At 51.3% G+C, this 26,709-nt stretch overlaps 1 protein-coding gene across 1 annotated transcript; it reads right to left on the bottom strand.

The window, feature by feature from the left end:
* Positions 1 to 927: 927 nt before the first annotated feature.
* LOC144953287 (uncharacterized) lies at positions 928 to 5,795 on the bottom strand. Its single transcript, XM_078883858.1, has 5 exons — positions 5,746 to 5,795; positions 3,946 to 4,130; positions 3,211 to 3,412; positions 2,206 to 2,413; positions 928 to 1,049 (listed from the first exon to the last, which is right to left on the bottom strand). Exons 1-5 carry the CDS (start codon positions 5,783 to 5,785, stop codon positions 968 to 970), a joined length of 717 nt encoding a protein of 238 aa, XP_078739984.1. The 5' UTR covers positions 5,786 to 5,795; the 3' UTR covers positions 928 to 967.
* Positions 5,796 to 26,709: the final 20,914 nt, after the last annotated feature.

The raw sequence follows: 26,709 nt of genomic DNA, 5'->3' as shown, positions 1-26,709 counted from the left end.
CAATAGTCAGGAAACGACTCTACACACTCACGGGGGTTGAATCGTCACAATGTCATCCAAATCGCTCGTGCATTCTATTCCACTGCTAACAGGTGCAGTGCAAACGTTACATTAGACATAAACGAATGGTAAAGTAATCGTAGCTTACATCCAAGGCACTTTACACGTGGTACAATGAGGTTAGATAAAGGTGGCGTGTGAGAGGAGGGGAAAGAGGGGAAGGGGACAGGGATGGGTACGGGGAGGATGGGGACCAGGGAGAAGAGGCGGGGGCCTTGAGCGAGGAGTGGAAACGGTGATTGTACGCAAGGTGCCGAGTAGTGCGGGTGTAACAAACCGTCTCAATCGATCAGTCGATGCATAAAAACTTGACCAGCACACATGTAAAGTACCCTACACACATCATCGATCGGTACCATCACTCATCAACATCATAGATATGACCACCGGATGGGCCACGCCAATGTAGAACGAGCGGCAGTATTGTGTAATAGACACTGGACCCTGCCACAGGAAATGTAATTGCACTGGCCAGCTCACAACACAGGGGTCGGCACGGAGACGCTCGGTCTGGCTCGCTATGGGTTCAACCGAGCGGCAGAGCCGACCCGTTTTCAGAGGAACGTGTCTCTGTGCACATCGCTAAAGTGGTTACGTTGTTCACGAGTCTCACAATAATTTACTGCTTGCTGCTGTTGCTGCCCGTGAGGGTGTTCAAGTGCAGATTGTAAATATCAAGCGGTTTTGATCCCACGCACTTTGATCAGATTGACAGCAATTACCAAAACAACTTCACAACTGCCAGAGTACTAGCCCTGCCCTCATGCCGACGTTTTTGGCACGAGACTGAGGCAGAAGAAGCAACAAAACTACGAGTAACAAAACAACTCTATTCTAACTAAAGTGTTGGAAGCGACATAAAATTGCTCGGGAGGCCCCAGTCTTCATGCCTGGGTGATGGTGCCGCTCATCCCACAACTCCTTTGGAAGGTCCCATCAGCTGTCCTCCCTCTGCTGCACTCTCTCCTGAGACTATGGATGGAGTGGCACTGTAAAACGAGAAACAAAAGCATCCGTGAGCAAACCACCCGGTAACACGACAAGCCATTCAACTAAAGCCCCATGTAAAACCCCGGGGGTTAAATAACCTCGGTAACGACTAAACCTCATCGCTTAATACAATCAATATTCACTAAAAAAAAAACTACGATGGTAACGCACTTTACAGCTTAATATAAATCGTGGTTGCTTGGTAGCACAGCCACACGAGGCAGGCAGATCAGTTAAATGTCCACTTGGCAGTCCAGATGCTTTTAGGCACTGGGTCATCGGACTGCGGTTGGGAAATGCCTCGTCCACGTTCACTCATCAGGAGCTGCGTAGGGGGGGGGGGGTCGTAGTGCCTGGGCTGGAGGGGGGGGGGGGCACCTTCGGCAAGGCCCACTGAGCTGCGTCGCTCTTTGTCAGAAGCGACCACCTGGCCATCACAAATGATATGCTCGACGCAGTGGCCGATATCATCATCATCACGTGGGGAATGTATAGGAGCGGCCAAAATACTCTAAACGCGTGGTGACGTTGATTGTACATGTGGAGATGAAAAACCTGAGGAGCCGGAAGAAAATCCACGTGACCACCACGGGGAGAGAGAGAGACACACAAGCTCCAAATACACAGCAAGCATCAGGGTGGGGATCGAACCCACGACCTCCTCCATACGAGGCGAGGTCGTTAAAATCTCCTAGCCACCGTAATGATGACAGAGAGACACAGACTCAAAATATACAGCAGCAGGCATCGTCGGGGTCGGAATGGAACCCACAACCTCCTGTGTACCAGGCGAGGTAGTTAACATCTCATAGCCACGGCGTTGTATCTTGCTGACTCGCCCCCTACTGAACATCTGTGAAAAAAGCTTCACAGCTCATCGGATTCTTCCGGCCTGAATAAAGATTCAGATTCTGTTGTCACTAACACAGCCGTTGATAAAAACATCGTACGAGTCAGCCAGGAGCTCGGTGTTGGCTTAGCATCCCCAGCACAGCCGCTATGAACCCAGACCCAGCGGTGCGTGAACGTGAAACCTCGTCAGTGACATCGAGTGGGAGGCCACCGAGAGAGCTCAGCCCGTCTGCCCACGTCCACGCTCATTCACCAGGGGCTGGGCTGGGCGATCCAAGTGCCTAGGCTGGAGGGGGGGGGCACCTGGGTGAGTGGAGGCAGAGCCCTGAAGACCGATGGCGTTTCTTCTTCTTCCAGACAAAGACGGAGACGACGATGATGACGACGATGATGACGGAGATGACGGAGATGACAGGCAGGACCCAGGCAGCCACCACCCCTCCCTTGTGTGAGGTCTCCTCGAGAGGGACGAGGGTGGCGTCACTCACGCCCCCACCGTCTGACTGTGGGGCTGCAGAGACACGGAGACAGAGAGGGGGGGGGGGCGCTCAGCGTGACCCCCACTCGCACCCAGCACCATTCCTGGCTGAGAATCACTCAGCTCTGTACAAATGCCCACTCTAGTCCTGCACCACAGTTTTTCCATTACCCTTGACCTCCCGGCCTCAACCAGTTGGATCTCTACTATTTGTTTTTTTCGGTAAGCACAATTGCTGTGACGGTGCCACCTGAAGACATAAACTTGTGTTGCCTCCGAAACGTCGTGATAAAAAAATGTTTTACCTACGTGACTTTACCGAAAAAACCAAAGAGTCTGGACCCTTTCAGTCAAATCTAGAATCAGTTGGATCTCGTGCACCGTGCAACGCAGGTTCCCCCATAATCGCTTCATCCGTTTTGAACAACGTCGTGACGAACGGTGATCATTTTATTTTCTTTTACATTTTTTATCTGATAAATTATAAAACAAGAAACGAAATCATGAAAGTTGTAAAACGAACGTGCATTATCCATTAAATGAGTGCTTTGCCAATTGTTAAGGCGAATAAATTATACCACATCCTCATATTCCGTGCATTATTCATTGCATAACTGACATCGTGCGTCAGCATTAGAGGACTCGTGTAGTCCTCGTCTTCATGCGTGCGAAAAGTAAAGCAAAGCAAAGCAAATCACCAACATAATGAATGTGAACAAGCTAACACGAGATAATCATGTTGCCAAAGTTAACTAGTTAGAGTGGTGAGGAGTTTTATAGCAGCAAGGGTGGCTGTATCAGCTACAACACCATGCTCAGCTCTTGTTCACCTGCAGGCATCACGTTCAGCACCACCTCCCCTTGCACCTTGGTGTTCTCCGCGTTACATCGGTGACATTCGATGCGGCACAGAAGCACGGGGCCGAAGCTCCCGGGGAAGTTGGGGATGCCGATGGAGCAGTCTCCCGTCAGCACGTCTCCCACAGACTTAACGATACTCAAGTCCTCTTTCTCATCCCTCGTTTGATAAATCTGCAATGACACAAACCACAATATGGAAGGTCAACCACAATTGCACACGTTGCCCACGGTAAAATCGTCCTGAATGCCCCTGGGCTCGTTGGATGTCGCTAGCTCAGCAGACTTCAGCTTGGTTACCGCCTAGATGGGAGACCTCCTGGGAACACCAAGCGTTGTAGGCTTCAGCTGCAACGCGACAAGGGGATGGCAAAATATCAATGTTGAGTTTGCGTAGCGTGTTGAGAGTGGGTCTACCTGTGGACTTGAATCTGTGTAGAGTATTGCGTGTAATCCCCCTCGTATTAAACACGAGTGTCATCAGGTACTCTGGTTTCCCTCCACATGAAGCCAAACTCTCATTAATGTACCGTCATTGGGCAAAGATCTCAGAGCAGTGCCTTCTTGAAATGGAGTTGTGAGACTCATTGGGACATTTCTGGGTAATTAAAGGGCGCCACGTAACTTTGTTATTATCTGTTAGGTGTCGACGTAGACATCAAGTACGGAGATAATTATTCACGGTTGACATGAAATGCGGCCGTCACCTTCGTCATCTCTCTTCTGGTCATGTTCTCTGCGTAGCGTCTGGGCATCGTGAAACACTGGATGACGATGTGGTCCAGGTGGGTTGCCGGTGGGGAGAAGGAGCAGGGAATGGTCACGTTCTCTCCCTCCGTCACAGACAGATTATGCGGAAGAGTGATCTGGAGCTTCGCAATCGATGCCGCATCTACAGGGAGACCGGTCACACTCGTTATAGTTTATAATACAGGTTGTTTGGGTTAGATCGCATAAATATATAAATGTGTCGTTAAACCCACCACCACCCGGCACAGCCAATTAGTAAGGTTTGTCACGTAAACAGAACGTGCCAATTCGTCACTAGTACAGCACTAACTGGTGTGTTGGAGAGCAAAGGCACAACATTTCCAATCTGAGTACGACGTTTCGCCAGAAATTACCACCGGCATCATCAGGCGACAGACAGATTTGGGGAGATATCCTCCTGTTTCGTTCCTTAAATAGAGGGGTAGATGTGATGACAACACTTGTGAGCAACTTCTTGCACGAAGTGTGGGGGGGGGGGGGAATTAATGAATGTATATAAATGACTATGGGTATCCATTGCCAGTTGGGTTATTTGTATGGTTCGGTTTACGAATTTTTTCCTTTAACGCAACTGACAAATTATGAACTCTTTTCGATTTAGAAAATCTAATTTCCACGTGAACGAAATTTCACTGCGGCACGCACCATGACGTCATCAAACAAGAAGCGCCCGGGAGGCTGCATCACCCATCGGCGACATCGTCACGCTACCCCCACAGTGCACAACAGCAACGTCTACACATCACCTTCACAAAGGGCTGATTATTTATCATTAATTAATTATTACTCAATCATGTTTAATATTTATGTTCTTTAGTATTATTTTAGTGATATCGGTGATGCATATTTTTTAGGTTAGGAGTATATTTGGAATGAATGTCCGAAACACATCCATCATTTTTAGTATTCAGGTAAAAGCCATTCCGATAACTAAAATGTCGTTTAATCAACAGAGATATCGCTTACACTCGTTACGCCACTCTGCAAAGGTTCGTCCAGTGGTAACAGGGCCACCGAGATATCTTGAAAATTCCGTTAAACACAGGGGTGCTACACCATCTACATTTGTAATTGTGGAGAATGGATAAAAACAACTACGACCTCAATGGAAGCTACAACACAATGTGCTCCGTATACCATCAGCTGTTGGGGAGGAAGGCCGCTCACCTGGTGAGTGAGCGCAGTGAAACGTCTCCCCCTCGACCAAATCTTAGGGCTGCCTCCCCCCACCGTCAGTGCCCAGACTCAGAGCGGCCGCTCGCGAGCCGAGTCTCAGCAGAGCCACTGGCAGGGCCAGGGCGGTGTCACATGGGTCACATGACCGTGACCTCATCGTCACGGTGGTTTATTTAAAAACTATTCTAATTAGTAGGTAAGGCCCACTCAGCTATGTAGCTATTTTTTTCAAAAAGTGACCTGGCCTCAAATGACAGCTCAACGAAGTGGGTTGTCGTGCTGAAATTTACAGCAGCAAAATAATCGAAATGCACGTTGACTCGAAATGTGGAGGAAAAAAAAGAGGACCCGGAGACAAATCCACGCTACCACAGTGAGAAAAACACGCAAACCCCAAGTATACTTCAATTCCGACCCTGACGCCTGCTGTATATATACAGCAGGCGTCAGGGTCGGAATTGAACCCACAACCTCCTGGAGGTAACAGTGAACTCTCACCTGGCTAACGAAAGGGCACCGTCCAATGTGTGCTGGGTGAGTGGCTCTGGGTGTGAACTCACCCAGAAGGAAGATGAACAGTGAGATGAGGACCAGCTTCATGGTCGGCTCTGTCTGCTGATGATAACAAAAGACAATGAGTCATTAGTCCATCTCACGGCCTCACTCCAATGGTTCACGCTCCCTCACTTTCACATCACTCCGCTTCTACATCTTAACATCTGTAACGTCAGAGATGAGATGCATCTTTTGGATTTGGTTTTCCCATCTGCAATAATATAAATTATCACTGTCATCGTGCTGCATGGGCACTGGTTTACGAGTGAAATAAAACAATGTTCTGTGTATGCCAAGGCAGTCATCCTGTCACCGAATCACACCCCGAGCCCTGCTGCCTGAACTGGACACTGCAGTCGAATCCTGCACACACAGGCGCGACAAAGCATCTGGTTCGTGTGGATGTTAAACTTCTTTCGCGCCGTACGGAGCCAACCGTAGCTAAGCGGCGTTGATGTTGTGTAGGCTGGGAACCTTTCAAAGAAGAACAAGGAGCAGACAATTTGTTTCGTTTTTCTTCTTGACACATCTCACACACATAGATATTTGTAGACAAAGATCTCCAGTACAGCCTGAGCAGACTGTTGGGGCAAGTGAAGGCCGGAACGGCACACGAGGGGGTGGGTGGCCGGCACCACACCCGGCCGCATTTGTCTCCCCAGCGGCAATGTTCACTACACTACACCGCTATACCAGGTACTCATTTGAGGATGAGTCGACCTGGGGGAAGACCAGGACCGGTTCAGATAATCGTCACTGGTGTTGGCCGTCAGCGGGAATCGAAACCAGATCGCCGGGTTCGTAGCGCAGCGTAGCGCTAACCACTCCACCACCGCTCTCCCCTACCCACACACCCACACACACACCTACACACACACCCACGACATCTCCAAACACCCACACACATCTACACACACAAAGACAAAGATCCCCTGTAAAGACTTAACAGACTGTCGGGGCAAGTGCTGTTAGCGAGCACCTATGAAGGCCGGCACTGTGGAGCACGAGTTCGATTCCTGCTCACCGCCAATAACAGTGGCGAATATTTGAACCGGTCCTCGGCATCACCTAGGTCAACTCAGCCTCAAATGAGTACCGAGTGGCGATGTGTAAAGAGCGCCACTGTGGGAGACAAAGGCGGCCGGGCGTGGTGCTGGCCACCCACCCCCTCATATCGGAAGTTTCCACTTCTAAACCATCCGTCCGCCTCTACCAACTCACGCCTAAGGAAGGGGGTGTTCCCGTTTAGACCGCAGCGACCACCCCGACCGGGACTCCGTAGAGTTTATACCAACTAATTGTAAACAAAAACAACAACTTGCTATGGTGTTGACAGTGCAGTCACGCGTGTATATTGGCGTGCCACTTCGATATTCGCTGGTGTAGTGAACAGTACACGACAGTAGAACGTCTACGTACATCAGATAAACACCACGCTTTCGCGAGCAATATCATCCGTATTGTAGTTTTTTTTGGAGGGTTAGATCGCGTAAATATAAATGTCGTTAAACCCGCCACCACCCGACAGAGACCATAGTTAGTAAGGTTGTAAATGCCGAGATTGTAAATGTTGTGGATTTGCACCCCAATCTGTACTCGTAACTTCATTGGCACGTTCCGCTTACGTGACACAAAGCTTACCAATTGTCTGTCGGGTGGCGGCTGGTTTAACGGCACATTTATATTTACGTGCTCTAACCCCACACACAAAACCCAAACCTAGAGTACTACAGATCTACACGGGACGTGGTGGCATCGCGTGGTCGCCATTACCCCCCCCCACACCCTTCGTGAGAATGGACGCGTCCTGCTGCACGAGAGGACGTCATCTTTAAATGGTCACGGTGGAGTCGTTCCCCGCGGTGCTGAGCGTTGTCGTCTGCGTGAAACCTCCCGCACGGGTCCCGCTTCGAGCCGTGCCAACAGCGGTGACTGCGTCGGTCACCACTCACGGGGGGGGGGGGGGGGGTGATGATTTGTGTAGCCGCGTGCGACTCGGAGGTGCAAGTGAGTGAGTGCGCTCCTCGATCACGACCGCTCTTGCTTCGACCTCTTCACAACGAATCCCGCTTCGCGTTGTCATCATCACCGCCACCATCATCACCACCACCAACATCACTACCACCATCATCACCATGATCATCAACAACCACCACCATCAACAACCACTATCACCATCATCACCACTATCAACAACCGCCATTCGCCACTAAGTGGCAGTGACGTCACCACGACGCTTGTGCCAGGCCATGTGCACCTTGAGGCCACGTAAAGTGTCGAACGCCCGCTGGCAGGTCACGGGACAGACCCAGCAGGTACCACGGGTCGACTGAGATGACCGAGATGACTGGCTGATGTACCACCTATGCCCCCTACTGTACCGACTTGCTGTGCTTTAGCCACCCGGCGCTCCGCTCGTTGTTGTGAGCGTCGCTCCTCCGCCCTCCGTTGTTGTTGGAGGGCGACTGCCTCCAACTGCCCAGTTGCGTCCTTCACGAGCCTCCTCCACAGAGGCCGATCTTGACACCGCTGGTACCAGTCATCGGCAAGTCCACTCAGCTCCACATCCTCCTGTACCACATCACTCCATCTCTTCTCTCGCCCGTGCCGCGCCCATTTATCCCCCTCGATCCGGCCGAACAAATGCTGTTTGGGCATGCGGTGATCGGGCATGCGGTGATTGGGCATGCAGGCTACATAGCCCAGCCAACGCAGCCTGGCCTGCCGTCACCACCATCACCACCGCTATCACCAACTACCACCACAACTATAACCACCAACCACCATCACAACTATCACCACCAACCACCATCATCGTCGTCGCCCGCTGCCCCAACTACCGTCTCTGCAGACTGCCGGGTGTGCAAGTGCTGTTAGCGAGCGCCTATTAAAGGCCGAACGGCACACGAGTGGAGGGCGCCGTTCCGACGTTTTGAGTCACCCCCCAGTGGCGATTTCCCCGACTCATTTGAGGCCGAGTCGATGTAGAGGAGGCCCAGGACCGGGTTCAGACGTTAGTCACCGATGTTGGTGGCCGCGAGCGGCAGTCGAACTTGGGTCACCGCTCACCCACGACCGACATCACCAACGCGGTCACCGCCATGTTCCCCGGGCTGGGGTTGAGCTCCCCCACTGGGAGCCGCTGGGGGAGGAGTGAACTCCGCTCTCGTCGCACTCCCTGCCGCCAGAGCAGCGCCTCGCTCTCACCCCCTCCAGCCCCCCCTCCTCCCCTTAACGCGACCCACATGTTAACCACAAGTACGTGTGGTTAATGCAGACATTATTCCTTGCAAATGGTTTGATTCTATTTGGTGTTTGAACATCTTAACACCATCTTGATTTGAAGCTTTTGTGACTGCAGGAATCCATTTTCTTTGGTTCTTTCGGTAAAGTCACGTATGCTTGTGTTGTGCCCGAAACGTCGTGATTTATTTATTTTATACCTACGTGACTTTACCAAAAGAACCAAAGAGTATCTTAACACAACTCCCTGGTTTATTGCCAGAAAGGGTAAATACCTAATGTTATTTTTTTCATGCTTTTTATTACTTTTCACTGTCCACTACTCACGATCGTGACACCTATGAGCTGTAGGGGCGGACCTCTGTCCACTCGGTGGTGCTGTTGGTATTCACGTTCAGCACCACGAGTTGGGAGTCTCATCCCTGCAGTTCCCTGTTGTGGTGCCACATCTTTTACCACACTGCCCCTCAATTCCCTCGCACACGGGGTACTATCTTCACAAGGATTGTGTTTCACTACATGAGGACAAAATTAATCCCGCAACAGAATTAATGATAAATTGTGTTCAATAATTATCTAGCCAAGACAGGGTGCTTCAAAAAAATGTTAATACTTGAGACTTTGCAACAATACCACCAGATAAATGTGCCTCCGCAGCATCAAGTGTGAAAAAAATTAACCCGTAAAAACAAAGTTTTTCACTATAAATCCTTTATATGCGTGGCAGAAAGAGTCCTCTCGTCCTCTGGCTTGAAATGGCTGCCACCTATGGGTCAGATGATTGCCTGGCACCATTAAGCAATTGGTAATTAAATATAATTTATTTTTTCCTAAAAAGTGTAAAATTTTGGAAAAACATTTTCACGAAAATTAATTGTCACGCACAACGAGTCTGTGTGGAAAATGTCAGCTCGATTGGATCACGGGAAGTGGGTTAAAAAACGACCGAAAGATTTGCACGGTCGTAAGCGCGCAAGCAAGCGAACTTAATATAAATTATTTAAATAAAAAACGACCAAAAGATTTGCACGGTCGTAAGCGCGCAAGCAAGCAAGCAAGTGAACTTAATATAAAGGATTTAAAAATGGTTTGCATCATCGCCAGTAATACTTGGCGACCAACAATTTCGCGTCCATCTCGGAAAGCAGGTCAGCCGCCCACGAGCTCTACAAAATGGCTTACCACAGGAGTCGGTATCCTTATCATTCCAGCTCTGCAATTCACATCTTGTAAATCCCTGGCCTCGTGTCCAAGTTTGCGGGAGAGAAGGGCAACTGCTCCCTTTGGCTCTTTACGAATGCTCCATTAGGCTCTTCAACATCTCCAGGATCCTCGGCCCCATGTTTACGTGCCATGTCTACTGTTACAGCTGTGGGACAGATGACGAGCAGAGCGAAGGAGAGGTGGAGCTGAACGTGACGGCTGCAGGTGAATGAGAGCGTCGTGCTCACCACACGGTGGCGCTGTGACTCGTACAGTCGCTCGTGCGGACGGTGGTGGGTGGGATGTCAAGGGTCCCAGATCACAGAGTGGAGGGTGCAGAGCTGGACAGCGGTCATCGTAGTCTCGGCAGATACTCTTGATGGAAGCGAATCTGGTCTGTGTCCCTGCATTTAGTGTCTTCCTGCTGCAAGTGAAGCCGTGTTGAGCGAGTGGTCTTTCCCTGGTGCATATGAAGCCGAGTGTTCTCTGCCTGCTGCACGTGAAGCCGTTTTGAGTCGCTGGGTGGGGGTCTCGTTGAGCCCCCCTCTCTGTGTAGGTTCTTGACACCGCCGTCTGTGTCTCTGCTGCTCCACAGTCGCACAGCAGTGCAAGTGGCACGACTGTCGCTGCGGCAGGGGCGGTAGTGGTGGTCGTCGTGATCGTGGTAGCAGCGGCTGCCGCAGTAATGCAGAAACGCCGTTGTGTGCTTGTATGTCCATCACGGTGTGTCGATGTGGGCTTGTGTATGTGTGGCTATCACTCAATGTATTCTCGGGGTTCGTTGTAAAGTTTCACATAATGGCATCTCTCAGTCTGTTTTCTACGCCTGTGATTGTCCCACTCTACGTGTCTACAACCCAGTTTGTGTAAGAGAGGGGTGAGGGGGGGTCACAGTGCTCCTACTGAGTGTTTGGTGCTATGGGCGACTCCACGCAGCTGGGAGATCGCCTCACGGATCCGTTGCCCTCAGTGATTTATTGAGAGACCGCGCGATGCAGAGGCACGGGACGTTCCCGTGGCGGGGCCCAGGGCATCCAAAACAGCAAATTGAGAAGCTAAGTTTTGTTAACAGTGACGGCACCATCACACGTGATGCTCACGGTCACGTTGGTCCACCCACTCGCTTTAAAGATCCGCGGAAGGCCGCACGCGTCTCTTCCACTTGGAACCTCGCCACGGCAAAGTGGAGGGTCGCCTCCTGCTCTCGGGAGCGGTGGGTTGAGCCAGTGCCGGAAATTCCACATTGCCCTGTCGGGGGCCAGACTCTCTCCTCTGTGGGGCCAACCCCAGTCGATTCTGACAGTGGTACTCAATTTATCCGCCACGACTGGGATCTGTGCCACTTCGGGCTCATTGTAGGGATCTCTCTGAGCACAGCCGGGAGGCTGCGTCCGAGTGGAACTTCCGCGGGTTTCTCAATGCGATGGAGAATTCACTCACAGCCAATGGGTGGTAGGGGTGTGTGGATGGGTGTGTGGTGTTGTTCACTGCAAAGGCAGTCGACTCCGCTTCTTAACCACCAGCCACACCACCACCGACACTCAGCAACCACCGCACACAAAGTACCATCACCCACACCACCACCACCCCACACGCACACCGTCAACCCATGGCACCTGCTGGGTCTGTCCCGTGACCTGTCAGCAGCGCGCCGTCGACACTTCACGTCGCCCCAAAGTGCACCTAGCCTGGCACAGGCGCCGTGGTGACGTCACCACCACTTGCAAATAGCGGCTGCTGTTGCTGGGACGTAGAGGGTGGCGGTGATGACAGTGAGGGTGGTGAGGGTGGTGGTGATGAGAGTGAGGATAGTGATGAGGGTGGTGGTGATGAGAGTGAGGGTGGTGAGAATGAGGGTGATGAGAGTGAGGGTGGTGGTGATGATAGTGAGGGTGGTGGTGATGAGAGTGAGGGTGGTGATGAGAGTGAGGGTAGTGAGGGTGGTGATGATAGTGAGGGTGGTGATGAGAGTGAGGGTAGTGGTGATGAGAGTGAGGGTGGTGATGAGAATCAGGGTAGTGAGGGTGGTGGAGAGTGTAGTGAGGGTAGTGAGGGTTGTGGTGGTGAAGAAGCCAAGGGGAGCTCACAGACGAGACTGCCTCACTCACGGTCAACACCTTAAAGATGGCGCCCGTGAAGCTGGGCGCGTCCATTCTCATTGTGGGGGGGGGGGCACAGCTGGGATGCTGCTTCCGAGTGTCGGGTTTCTCAATGCGATGGAGAATTCACTCACAGCCAATGGGTGGTGGTGGTGTGTGGATGTGTGGGTGGGTGTGTGGTGGTGGTGTCGTTCACTGCAAAGGCAGTCGACTCTGCCTCTTAACCACCAGCCGCCACACCACCACCGACACTCAGTAACCACCACACGTAAAGTACCATCACCCCACACCACCACCCCACACCATCAACCCATGTCACCTGCTGGGTCTGTCCCGTGACCTCCTGTCAGCAGAGAGCCGTCGACACTTCACGTCGCCCCAAAGTGCACCTAGCTTGGCACAGGCGCCTTGGTGACGTCACCACCACTTGCGAATGGCGTCTGCTGTTGCTGGGACGTAGTTGAGGGTGGTGGTGGTGGTGGTGAGGGTGGTGATGAGGGTGGTAGTGAGGGTAGTGAGGGTGGTAGTGATGAGGGTAGTAGTGATGTGGGTGAGGGTGGTGAGGGTGGTGGTGATGACAGTGAGGGTAGTGAGGGTGGTGGTGATGAGAGTGAGGGTGGTAAAAATGAGGGTGGTGAGAGGGTGGTGAGGATGGTGGTGATGAGAGTGAGGGTAGTGAGGGTGGTGGTGATGACAGTGAGGGTAGTGAGGGTGGTGGTGATGAGAGTGAGGGTGGTAAAAATGAGGGTGGTGAGAGGGTGGTGAGGATGGTGGTGATGAGAGTGAGGGTGGTGAGGGTAGTGATGAGGGTAGTGGTGATGAGGGTGAGGGTGGTGAGGGTAGTGATGAGGGTAGTGGTGATGAGGGTGAGGGTGGTGAGGGTAGTGATGAGGGTAGTGGTGATGAGGGTGAGGGTGGTGAGGGTAGTGATGAGGGTGAGGGTGGTGAGGGTAGTGATGAGGGTGAGGGTGGTGAGGAAGCCGAGGGGAGCTCACAGATGCGACAGCCTCACTCACGGTCAACGCCTTAAAGATGGCGCCCGTGAAGCTGGGCACGTCCATTCTCATTGTGGGGGGGCACAGCTGGGAGGTTGCTTCCGAGTGGACCATCTTCAGGTGTCTCAATGTGATGGAGAATTCAGTCACAGGAAATGGGTGGTAGTGGTGTGTGGATGGTGGTGGTGGTGTGTGGATGCCTGTGTGTTGTCGTTCACTGCAAAGGCAGTCGACTCCACCTCTTCACCACCATCCACACGACCACCGACACTCAGCAACCACCACCACACAAAGTACCATCACCCACACCAACTACCACCACTCCACACGCACACCGTCAACCCATGGCAGTCTGTCCCGTGACCTCCTGTCAGCAGAGCCGTCGACACTTCACGTGGTAGCCTCAACATGCACCTAGCTTGGCACAGGCGCCTTGGTGACGTCACCACCACTTGCGAATGGTGGCTGCTTAGGCCTCGGCAAGGCAATTTACCCTTTTTACCGGGTAAAAGGGTAAAGGTGTCGACATGCCAAGGGATAAGGTAGGGTAAAGGGTATGGTAAAGGTAGCGCGAAGTATTACCCGGTAAATACGGTACCTTGTTTATCGCTAAAAACTCAGTGGCGCAGTCCGTGGCTTCCATTTAATAAGTAATATTTTTTTTAAACTTTATTAAAAACACGCTTTTATGAAATGTACTCGTAATGGCAGAACTCCACGACTCCAGGAAGTGGCCCGGAAGCTTGCCATAACGAAAGGGACCGTGGTGATTTACAGCTAACGTCAGTTTACCGTGGACAATTAGACACAAGCTGAAACATAACATATAAAAAATTGTTTAAAAAAATATACATTATGATAGAATATATTATCAGTATGATATAAGTATACCAAGTTTGCAGTCGATACCACATTGGGAAGTGGGTTAAAATTGAGTTACAAGATTTGAGGATACGACAACAACAAAGACGACAACAACAAATACAACGACAACAAGCGTGTAAAATTGTAATCATCGAGAGTATTCTATATGAATGAAGCGCTCTACCCAGCATTTACCGTTATAAACCTTGTTCATGTGTAGTAGCACCTCAGTAATTACCCTGTAATCGAGTAATTTGTATGGGGTAAGGGTATAAGGTAGGGTAAAGGTAGGCTCGTTGCTTTTACCTTTTACCCTACCTGCTAAAGAATAAAAGGTAGGGTAGAGTGATTGTATTGTGATAAGGTAAAAGGTAAGGTGAAGGTAGGCTTGTTTTTTTACATTTTAACTTTCACCTTACCTTGCTGAGGTCTATGGCTGCTGTTCCTGGGACGTAGTTGAGGGTGGTGGTGATGAGTGAGGGTGGTGGTGATGAGAGTGATGGTGGTGGTGAGGGTAGTGATGAGAGTGAGATGAGGGTGAGGGTAGTGGTGATGAGGGTGGTGGTGAGGGTGGTGAGGAAGCCAAGGGGAGCTCACAGACGAGACAGCCTCACTCACGGTCAACACCTTAAAGATGGCGCCCGTGAAGCTGGGCGCGTCCATTCTCATTGCGGGGTGGGGGCACAGCTGGGATGCTGCTTCCGAGTGTCGGGTTTCTCAATGCGATGGAGAATTCACTCACAGCCAATGGGTGGTGGTGGTGTGTGGATGTGTGTGTGGTGGTGTGTGGATTTGTGGGTGTGTGGTGGTGGTGTCGTTCACTGCAAAGGCAGTCTGACTCTGCCTCTTAACCACCAGCCACACCACCACCGACACTCAGCAACCACCACACGTAAAGTATCATCACCCCACACCACCCACACCACCACCCCACACCGTCAACCCATGTCACCTGCTGGGTCTGTCCCGTGACCTCCCGTCAGCAGAGAGCCGTCGACACTTCACGTCGCCCCAAAGTGCACCTAGCTTGGCACAGGCGCCTTGGTGACGTCACCACCACTTGCGAATGGTGTCTGCTGTTGCTGGGACGTAGTTGAGGGTGAGGGTGGTGGTGAGGGTAGTGAGGGTGGTGGTGATGAGAGTGAGGGTGGTGAGAATGAGGGTGGTGAGGATGGTGATGAGGGTTGTGGTGGTGAGAGGGTGGTGGTGGTGAGAGTGAGGGTAGTGAGGGTGGTGGTGATGACAGTGAGGGTAGTGAGGGTGGTGAGAGTGAGGGTGGTGAGAGTGAGGGTGGTGAGAGTGAGGGTGGTGAGAGTGAGGGTGGTGACGAGTGAGGGTGGTGAGAGTGAGGGTGGTGAGAATGGTCGTGATGAGGGTGGTGGTGGTGAGAGTGAGGGTAGTGAGGGTGGTGGTGATGAGAGTGAGTGTAGTGAGAGTGGTGAGGGTGGTGGTGATGAGAGTGAGGGTGGTGAGGGTAGTGATGAGGGTAGTGGTGGTGAGGGTGGTTGGTGAGGAAGCCGAGGGGAGCTCACAGATACGACAGCCTCACTCACGGTCAACGCCTTAAAGATGGTGCCCGTGAAGCTGGGCACGTCCATTCTCATTGTGGGGGGGCACAGCTGGGAGGTTGCTTCCGAGTGGACCATCTTCAGGTGTCTCAATGTGATGGAGAATTCAGTCACAGGCAATGGGTGGTAGTGGTGTGTGAATGGTGGTGGTGGTGTGTGGATGCCTGTGTGTTGTCATTCACTGCAAAGGCAGTCGACTCCACCTCTTCACCACCATCCACACGACCACCGACACTCAGCAACCACCACCACACAAAGTACCATCACCCACACCAACTACCACCACTCCACACGCACACCGTCAACCGATGGCAGTCTGTCCCGTGACCTCCTGTCAGCAGAGCCGTCGACACTTCACGTGGTAGCCTCAACATGCACCTAGCTTGGCACAGGCGCCTTGGTGACGTCACCACCACTTGCGAATGGTGGCTGCTTAGGCCTCGGCAAGGCAATTTACCCTTTTTACCGGGTAAAAGGGTAAAGGTGTCGACATGCCAAGGGATAAGGTAGGGTAAAGGGTATGGTAAAGGTAGCGCAAAGTATTACCCGGTAAATACGGTACCTTGTTTATCGCTAAAAACTCCGTGGCGCAGTCCGTGGCTTCCATTTAATAAGTAATATTTTTTTTAAACTTTATTAAAAACACGCTTTTATGAAATGTACTCGTAATGGCAGAACTCCACGACTCCAGGAAGTGGCCCGGAAGCTTGCCATAACGAAAGGGACCGTGGTGATTTACAGCTAACGTCAGTTTACCGTGGACAATTAGACACAAGCTGAAACATAACATATAAAAAATTGTTTAAAAAAATATACATTATGATAGAATATATTATCAGTATGATATAAGTATACCAAGTTTGCAGTCGATACCACATTGGGAAGTGGGTTAAAATTGAGTTACAAGATTTGAGGATACGACAACAACAAAGACGACAACAACAAATACAACGACAACAAGCGTGTAAAATTGTAATCATCGAGAGTATTCTATATGAATTTAGCGCTCTACCCAGCATTTACCGTTATAAACCTTGTTCATGTGTAGTAGCACCTCAGTAATTACCCTGTAATCGAGTAATTTGTATGGGGTAAGGGTATAAGGTAGGGTAAAGGTAGGCTCGTTGCTTTTACCTTTTACCCTACCTGCTAAAGGATAAAAGGTAGGGTAGAGTGATTGTATTGTGATAAGGTAAAAGGTAAGGTGAAGGTAGGCTTGTTTTTTTACATTTTAACTTTCACCTTACCTTGCTGAGGTCTATGGCTGCTGTTCCTGGGACGTAGTTGAGGGTGGTGGTGATGAGTGAGGGTGGTGGTGATGAGAGTGATGGTGGTGGTGAGGGTAGTGATGAGAGTGAGATGAGGGTGAGGGTAGTGGTGATGAGGGTGGTGGTGAGGGTGGTGAGGAAGCCAAGGGGAGCTCACAGACGAGACAGCCTCACTCACGGTCAACACCTTAAAGATGGCGCCCGTGAAGCTGGGCGCGTCCATTCTCATTGCGGGGTGGGGGCACAGCTGGGATGCTGCTTCCGAGTGTCGGGTTTCTCAATGCGATGGAGAATTCACTCACAGCCAATGGGTGGTGGTGGTGTGTGGATGTGTGTGTGGTGGTGTGTGGATTTGTGGGTGTGTGGTGGTGGTGTCGTTCACTGCAAAGGCAGTCTGACTCTGCCTCTTAACCACCAGCCACACCACCACCGACACTCAGCAACCACCACACGTAAAGTATCATCACCCCACACCACCCACACCACCACCCCACACCGTCAACCCATGTCACCTGCTGGGTCTGTCCCGTGACCTCCCGTCAGCAGAGCCGTCGACACTTCACGTCGCCCCAAAGTGCACCTAGCTTGGCACAGGCGCCTTGGTGACGTCACCACCACTTGCGAATGGTGTCTGCTGTTGCTGGGACGTAGTTGAGGGTGAGGGTGGTGGTGAGGGTAGTGAGGGTGGTGGTGATGAGAGTGAGCGTGGTGAGAATGAGGGTGGTGAGGATGGTGATGAGGGTTGTGGTGGTGAGAGGGTGGTGGTGGTGAGAGTGAGGGTAGTGAGGGTGGTGGTGATGACAGTGAGGGTAGTGAGGGTGGTGAGAGTGAGGGTGGTGAGAGTGAGGGTGGTGAGAGTGAGGGTGGTGAGAGTGAGGGTGGTGACGAGTGAGGGTGGTGAGAGTGAGGGTGGTGAGAATGGTCGTGATGAGGGTGGTGGTGGTGAGAGTGAGGGTGGTGAGAGTGAGGGTAGTGAGGGTGGTGGTGATGAGTGAGTGTAGTGAGAGTGGTGAGGGTGGTGGTGATGAGAGTGAGGGTGGTGAGGGTAGTGATGAGGGTAGTGGTGGTGAGGGTGGTTGGTGAGGAAGCCGAGGGGAGCTCACAGATGCGACAGCCTCACTCACGGGCAACGCCTTAAAGATGGTGCCCGTGAAGCTGGGCACGTCCATTCTCATTGTGGGGGGGCACAGCTAGGAGGTTGCTTCCGAGTGGACCATCTTCAGGTGTCTCAATGTGATGGAGAATTCAGTCACAGGCAATGGGTGGTAGTGGTGTGTGAATGGTGGTGGTGGTGTGTGGATGCCTGTGTGTTGTCGTTCACTGCAAAGGCAGTCGACTCCACCTCTTCACCACCATCCACACGACCACCGACACTCAGCAACCACCACCACACAAAGTACCATCACCCACACCAACTACCACCACTCCACACGCACACCGTCAACCGATGGCAGTCTGTCCCGTGACCTCCTGTCAGCAGAGCCGTCGACACTTCACGTGGTAGCCTCAACATGCACCTAGCTTGGCACAGGCGCCTTGGTGACGTCACCACCACTTGCGAATGGTGGCTGCTTAGGCCTCGGCAAGGCAATTTACCCTTTTTACCGGGTAAAAGGGTAAAGGTGTCGACATGCCAAGGGATAAGGTAGGGTAAAGGGTATGGTAAAGGTAGCGCGAAGTATTACCCGGTAAATACGGTACCTTGTTTATCGCTAAAAACTCCGTGGCGCAGTCCGTGGCTTCCATTTAATAAGTAATATTTTTTTTAAACTTTATTAAAAACACGCTTTTATGAAATGTACTCGTAATGGCAGAACTCCACGACTCCAGGAAGTGGCCCGGAAGCTTGCCATAACGAAAGGGACCGTGGTGATTTACAGCTAACGTCAGTTTACCGTGGACAATTAGACACAAGCTGAAACATAACATATAAAAAATTGTTTAAAAAAATATACATTATGATAGAATATATTATCAGTATGATATAAGTATACCAAGTTTGCAGTCGATACCACATTGGGAAGTGGGTTAAAATTGAGTTACAAGATTTGAGGATACGACAACAACAAAGACGACAACAACAAATACAACAACAAGCGTGTAAAATTGTAATCATCGAGAGTATTCTATATGAATGAAGCGCTCTACCCAGCATTTACCGTTATAAACCTTGTTCATGTGTAGTAGCACCTCAGTAATTACCCTGTAATCGAGTAATTTGTATGGGGTAAGGGTATAAGGTAGGGTAAAGGTAGGCTCGTTGCTTTTACCTTTTACCCTACCTGCTAAAGGGTAAAAGGTAGGGTAGAGTGATTGTATTGTGATAAGGTAAAAGGTAAGGTGAAGGTAGGCTTGTTTTTTTACATTTTAACTTTTACCTTACCTTGCTGAGGTCTATGGCTGCTGTTCCTGGGACGTAGTTGAGGGTGGTGGTGATGAGTGAGGGTGGTGGTGATGAGAGTGATGGTGGTGGTGAGGGTAGTGATGAGAGTGAGATGAGGGTGAGGGTAGTGGTGATGAGGGTGAGGGTGGTGGTGAGGGTGGTGAGGAAGCCAAGGGGAGCTCACAGACGAGACAGCCTCACTCACGGTCAACACCTTAAAGATGGCGCCCGTGAAGCTGGGCGCGTCCATTCTCATTGCGGGGTGGGGGCACAGCTGGGATGCTGCTTCCGAGTGTCGGGTTTCTCAATGCGATGGAGAATTCACTCACAGCCAATGGGTGGTGGTGATGTGTGGATGTGTGGGTGGGTGTGTGGTGGTGTGTGGATTTGTGGGTGTGTGGTGGTGGTGTCGTTCACTGCAAAGGCAGTCTGACTCTGCCTCTTAACCACCAGCCACACCACCACCGACACTCAGCAACCACCACACGTAAAGTATCATCACCCCACACCACCCACACCACCACCCCACACCGTCAACCCATGTCACCTGCTGGGTCTGTCCCGTGACCTCCCGTCAGCAGAGAGCCGTCGACACTTCACGTCGCCCCAAAGTGCACCTAGCTTGGCACAGGCGCCTTGGTGACGTCACCACCACTTGCGAATGGTGTCTGCTGTTGCTGGGACGTAGTTGAGGGTGAGGGTGGTGGTGAGGGTAGTGAGGGTGGTGGTGATGAGAGTGAGGGTGGTGAGAATGAGGGTGGTGAGGATGGTGATGAGGGTTGTGGTGGTGAGAGGGTGGTGGTGGTGAGAGTGAGGGTAGTGAGGGTGGTGGTGATGACAGTGAGGGTAGTGAGGGTGGTGAGAGTGAGGGTGGTGAGAGTGAGGGTGGTGAGAGTGAGGGTGGTGAGAGTGAGGGTGGTGACGAGTGAGGGTGGTGAGAGTGAGGGTGGTGAGAATGGTCGTGATGAGGGTGGTGGTGGTGAGAGTGAGGGAAGTGAGGGTGGTGGTGATGAGAGTGAGTGTAGTGAGAGTGGTGAGGGTGGTGGTGATGAGAGTGAGGGTGGTGAGGGTAGTGATGAGGGTAGTGGTGATGAGAGTGAGGGTGGTGAGGGTAGTGATGAGGGTAGTGGTGGTGAGGGTGGTTGGTGAGGAAGCCGAGGGGAGCTCACAGATGCGACAGCCTCACTCACGGTCAACGCCTTAAAGATGGTGCCCGTGAAGCTGGGCACGTCCATTCTCATTGTGGGGGGGCACAGCTGGGAGGTTGCTTCCGAGTGGACCATCTTCAGGTGTCTCAATGTGATGGAGAATTCAGTCACAGGCAATGGGTGGTAGTGGTGTGTGGATGGTGGTGGTGGTGTGTGGATGCCTGTGTGTTGTCGTTCACTGCAAAGGCAGTCGACTCCACCTCTTCACCACCATCCACACGACCACCGACACTCAGCAACCACCACCACACAAAGTACCATCACCCACACCAACTACCACCACTCCACACGCACACCGTCAACCCATGGCAGTCTGTCCCGTGACCTCCTGTCAGCAGAGCCGTCGACACTTCACGTGGTAGCCTCAACATGCACCTAGCTTGGCACAGGCGCCTTGGTGACGTCACCACCACTTGCGAATGGTGGCTGCTTAGGCCTCGGCAAGGCAATTTACCCTTTTTACCGGGTAAAAGGGTAAAGGTGTCGACATGCCAAGGGATAAGGTAGGGTAAAGGGTATGGTAAAGGTAGCGCGAAGTATTACCCGGTAAATACGGTACCTTGTTTATCGCTAAAAACTCCGTGGCGCAGTCCGTGGCTTCCATTTAATAAGTAATGTTTTTTAAACTTTATTAAAAACACGCTTTTATGAAATGTACTCGTAATGGCAGAACTCCACGACTCCAGGAAGTGGCCCGGAAGCTTGCCATAACGAAAGGGACCGTGGTGATTTACAGCTAACGTCAGTTTACCGTGGACAATTAGACACAAGCTGAAACATAACATATAAAAAATTGTTTAAAAAAATATACATTATGATAGAATATATTATCAGTATGATATAAGTATACCAAGTTTGCAGTCGATACCACATTGGGAAGTGGGTTAAAATTGAGTTACAAGATTTGAGGATACGACAACAACAAAGACGACAACAACAAATACAACAACAAGCGTGTAAAATTGTAATCATCGAGAGTATTCTATATGAATGAAGCGCTCTACCCAGCATTTACCGTTATAAACCTTGTTCATGTGTAGTAGCACCTCAGTAATTACCCTGTAATCGAGTAATTTGTATGGGGTAAGGGTATAAGGTAGGGTAAAGGTAGGCTCGTTGCTTTTACCTTTTACCCTACCTGCTAAAGGGTAAAAGGTAGGGTAGAGTGATTGTATTGTGATAAGGTAAAAGGTAAGGTGAAGGTAGGCTTGTTTTTTTACATTTTAACTTTTACCTTACCTTGCTGAGGTCTATGGCTGCTGTTCCTGGGACGTAGTTGAGGGTGGTGGTGATGAGTGAGGGTGGTGGTGATGAGAGTGATGGTGGTGGTGAGGGTAGTGATGAGAGTGAGATGAGGGTGAGGGTAGTGGTGATGAGGGTGAGGGTGGTGGTGAGGGTGGTGAGGAAGCCAATGGGAGCTCACAGACGAGACAGCCTCACTCACGGTCAACACCTTAAAGATGGCGCCCGTGAAGCTGGGCGCGTCCATTCTCATTGCGGGGTGGGGGCACAGCTGGGATGCTGCTTCCGAGTGTCGGGTTTCTCAATGCGATGGAGAATTCACTCACAGCCAATGGGTGGTGGTGATGTGTGGATGTGTGGGTGGGTGTGTGGTGGTGTGTGGATTTGTGGGTGTGTGGTGGTGGTGTCGTTCACTGCAAAGGCAGTCTGACTCTGCCTCTTAACCACCAGCCACACCACCACCGACACTCAGCAACCACCACACGTAAAGTATCATCACCCCACACCACCCACACCACCACCCCACACCGTCAACCCATGTCACCTGCTGGGTCTGTCCCGTGACCTCCCGTCAGCAGAGAGCCGTCGACACTTCACGTCGCCCCAAAGTGCACCTAGCTTGGCACAGGCGCCTTGGTGACGTCACCACCACTTGCGAATGGTGTCTGCTGTTGCTGGGACGTAGTTGAGGGTGAGGGTGGTGGTGAGGGTAGTGAGGGTGGTGGTGATGAGAGTGAGGGTGGTGAGAATGAGGGTGGTGAGGATGGTGATGAGGGTTGTGGTGGTGAGAGGGTGGTGGTGGTGAGAGTGAGGGTAGTGAGGGTGGTGGTGATGACAGTGAGGGTAGTGAGGGTGGTGAGAGTGAGGGTGGTGAGAGTGAGGGTGGTGAGAGTGAGGGTGGTGAGAGTGAGGGTGGTGACGAGTGAGGGTGGTGAGAGTGAGGGTGGTGAGAATGGTCGTGATGAGGGTGGTGGTGGTGAGAGTGAGGGAAGTGAGGGTGGTGGTGATGAGAGTGAGTGTAGTGAGAGTGGTGAGGGTGGTGGTGATGAGAGTGAGGGTGGTGAGGGTAGTGATGAGGGTAGTGGTGATGAGAGTGAGGGTGGTGAGGGTAGTGATGAGGGTAGTGGTGGTGAGGGTGGTTGGTGAGGAAGCCGAGGGGAGCTCACAGATGCGACAGCCTCACTCACGGTCAACGCCTTAAAGATGGTGCCCGTGAAGCTGGGCACGTCCATTCTCATTGTGGGGGGGCACAGCTGGGAGGTTGCTTCCGAGTGGACCATCTTCAGGTGTCTCAATGTGATGGAGAATTCAGTCACAGGCAATGGGTGGTAGTGGTGTGTGGATGGTGGTGGTGGTGTGTGGATGCCTGTGTGTTGTCGTTCACTGCAAAGGCAGTCGACTCCACCTCTTCACCACCATCCACACGACCACCGACACTCAGCAACCACCACCACACAAAGTACCATCACCCACACCAACTACCACCACTCCACACGCACACCGTCAACCCATGGCAGTCTGTCCCGTGACCTCCTGTCAGCAGAGCCGTCGACACTTCACGTGGTAGCCTCAACATGCACCTAGCTTGGCACAGGCGCCTTGGTGACGTCACCACCACTTGCGAATGGTGGCTGCTTAGGCCTCGGCAAGGCAATTTACCCTTTTTACCGGGTAAAAGGGTAAAGGTGTCGACATGCCAAGGGATAAGGTAGGGTAAAGGGTATGGTAAAGGTAGCGCGAAGTATTACCCGGTAAATACGGTACCTTGTTTATCGCTAAAAACTCCGTGGCGCAGTCCGTGGCTTCCATTTAATAAGTAATGTTTTTTAAACTTTATTAAAAACACGCTTTTATGAAATGTACTCGTAATGGCAGAACTCCACGACTCCAGGAAGTGGCCCGGAAGCTTGCCATAACGAAAGGGACCGTGGTGATTTACAGCTAACGTCAGTTTACCGTGGACAATTAGACACAAGCTGAAACATAACATATAAAAAATTGTTTAAAAAAATATACATTATGATAGAATATATTATCAGTATGATATAAGTATACCAAGTTTGCAGTCGATACCACATTGGGAAGTGGGTTAAAATTGAGTTACAAGATTTGAGGATACGACAACAACAAAGACGACAACAACAAATACAACGACAACAAGCGTGTAAAATTGTAATCATCGAGAGTATTCTATATGAATGAAGCGCTCTACCCAGCATTTACCGTTATAAACCTTGTTCATGTGTAGTAGCACCTCAGTAATTACCCTGTAATCGAGTAATTTGTATGGGGTAAGGGTATAAGGTAGGGTAAAGGTAGGCTCGTTGCTTTTACCTTTTACCCTACCTGCTGAAGGGTAAAAGGTAGGGTAGAGTGATTGTATTGTGATAAGGTAAAAGGTAAGGTGAAGGTAGGCTTGTTTTTTTACATTTTAACTTTCACCTTACCTTGCTGAGGTCTATGGCTGCTGTTCCTGGGACGTAGTTGAGGGTGGTGGTGATGAGTGAGGGTGGTGGTGATGAGAGTGATGGTGGTGGTGAGGGTAGTGATGAGAGTGAGATGAGGGTGAGGGTAGTGGTGATGAGGGTGAGGGTGGTGGTGAGGGTGGTGAGGAAGCCAAGGGGAGCTCACAGACGAGACAGCCTCACTCACGGTCAACACCTTAAAGATGGCGCCCGTGAAGCTGGGCGCGTCCATTCTCATTGCGGGGTGGGGGCACAGCTGGGATGCTGCTTCCGAGTGTCGGGTTTCTCAATGCGATGGAGAATTCACTCACAGCCAATGGGTGGTGGTGGTGTGTGGATGTGTGTGTGGTGGTGTGTGGATTTGTGGGTGTGTGGTGGTGGTGTCGTTCACTGCAAAGGCAGTCTGACTCTGCCTCTTAACCACCAGCCACACCACCACCGACACTCAGCAACCACCACACGTAAAGTATCATCACCCCACACCACCCACACCACCACCCCACACCGTCAACCCATGTCACCTGCTGGGTCTGTCCCGTGACCTCCCGTCAGCAGAGAGCCGTCGACACTTCACGTCGCCCCAAAGTGCACCTAGCTTGGCACAGGCGCCTTGGTGACGTCACCACCACTTGCGAATGGTGTCTGCTGTTGCTGGGACGTAGTTGAGGGTGAGGGTGGTGGTGAGGGTAGTGAGGGTGGTGGTGATGAGAGTGAGGGTGGTGAGAATGAGGGTGGTGAGGATGGTGATGAGGGTTGTGGTGGTGAGAGGGTGGTGGTGGTGGTGAGAGTGAGGGTAGTGAGGGTGGTGGTGATGACAGTGAGGGTAGTGAGGGTGGTGAGAGTGAGGGTGGTGAGAGTGAGGGTGGTGAGAGTGAGGATGGTGAGAGTGAGGGTGGTGACGAGTGAGGGTGGTGAGAGTGAGGGTGGTGAGAATGGTCGTGATGAGGGTGGTGGTGGTGGTGAGAGTGAGGGTAGTGAGGGTGGTGGTGATGAGAGTGAGTGTAGTGAGAGTGGTGAGGGTGGTGGTGATGAGAGTGAGGGTGGTGAGGGTAGTGATGAGGGTAGTGGTGATGAGAGTGAGGGTGGTGAGGGTAGTGATGAGGGTAGTGGTGGTGAGGGTGGTTGGTGAGGAAGCCGAGGGGAGCTCACAGATGCGACAGCCTCACTCACGGTCAACGCCTTAAAGATGGTGCCCGTGAAGCTGGGCACGTCCATTCTCATTGTGGGGGGGCACAGCTGGGAGGTTGCTTCCGAGTGGACCATCTTCAGGTGTCTCAATGTGATGGAGAATTCAGTCACAGGCAATGGGTGGTAGTGGTGTGTGGATGGTGGTGGTGGTGTGTGGATGCCTGTGTGTTGTCGTTCACTGCAAAGGCAGTCGACTCCACCTCTTCACCACCATCCACACGACCACCGACACTCAGCAACCACCACCACACAAAGTACCATCACCCACACCAACTACCACCACTCCACACGCACACCGTCAACCCATGGCAGTCTGTCCCGTGACCTCCTGTCAGCAGAGCCGTCGACACTTCACGTGGTAGCCTCAACATGCACCTAGCTTGGCACAGGCGCCTTGGTGACGTCACCACCACTTGCGAATGGTGGCTGCTTAGGCCTCGGCAAGGCAATTTACCCTTTTTACCGGGTAAAAGGGTAAAGGTGTCGACATGCCAAGGGATAAGGTAGGGTAAAGGGTATGGTAAAGGTAGCGCGAAGTATTACCCGGTAAATACGGTACCTTGTTTATCGCTAAAAACTCCGTGGTGCAGTCCGTGGCTTCCATTTAATAAGTAATATTTTTTTTAAACTTTATTAAAAACACGCTTTTATGAAATGTACTCGTAATGGCAGAACTCCACGACTCCAGGAAGTGGCCCGGAAGCTTGCCATAACGAAAGGGACCGTGGTGATTTACAGCTAACGTCAGTTTACCGTGGACAATTAGACACAAGCTGAAACATAACATATAAAAAATTGTTTAAAAAAATATACATGATAGAATATATTATCAGTATGATATAAGTATACCAAGTTTGCAGTCGATACCACATTGGGAAGTGGGTTAAAATTGAGTTACAAGATTTGAGGATACGACAACAACAAAGACGACAACAACAAATACAACGACAACAAGCGTGTAAAATTGTAATCATCGAGAGTATTCTATATGAATGAAGCGCTCTACCCAGCATTTACCGTTATAAACCTTGTTCATGTGTAGTAGCACCTCAGTAATTACCCTGTAATCGAGTAATTTGTATGGGGTAAGGGTATAAGGTAGGGTAAAGGTAGGCTCGTTGCTTTTACCTTTTACCCTACCTGCTGAAGGGTAAAAGGTAGGGTAGAGTGATTGTATTGTGATAAGGTAAAAGGTAAGGTGAAGGTAGGCTTGTTTTTTTACATTTTAACTTTCACCTTACCT

This window comes from Lampetra fluviatilis, chromosome 73, assembly GCF_964198595.1.
Source record: "Lampetra fluviatilis chromosome 73, kcLamFluv1.1, whole genome shotgun sequence".
Taxonomy (NCBI): Eukaryota; Metazoa; Chordata; class Hyperoartia; order Petromyzontiformes; family Petromyzontidae; genus Lampetra; species Lampetra fluviatilis.
Note: the sequence above shows the minus strand (reverse complement) of the source record. Positions and strands in the feature narration are given on the sequence as shown.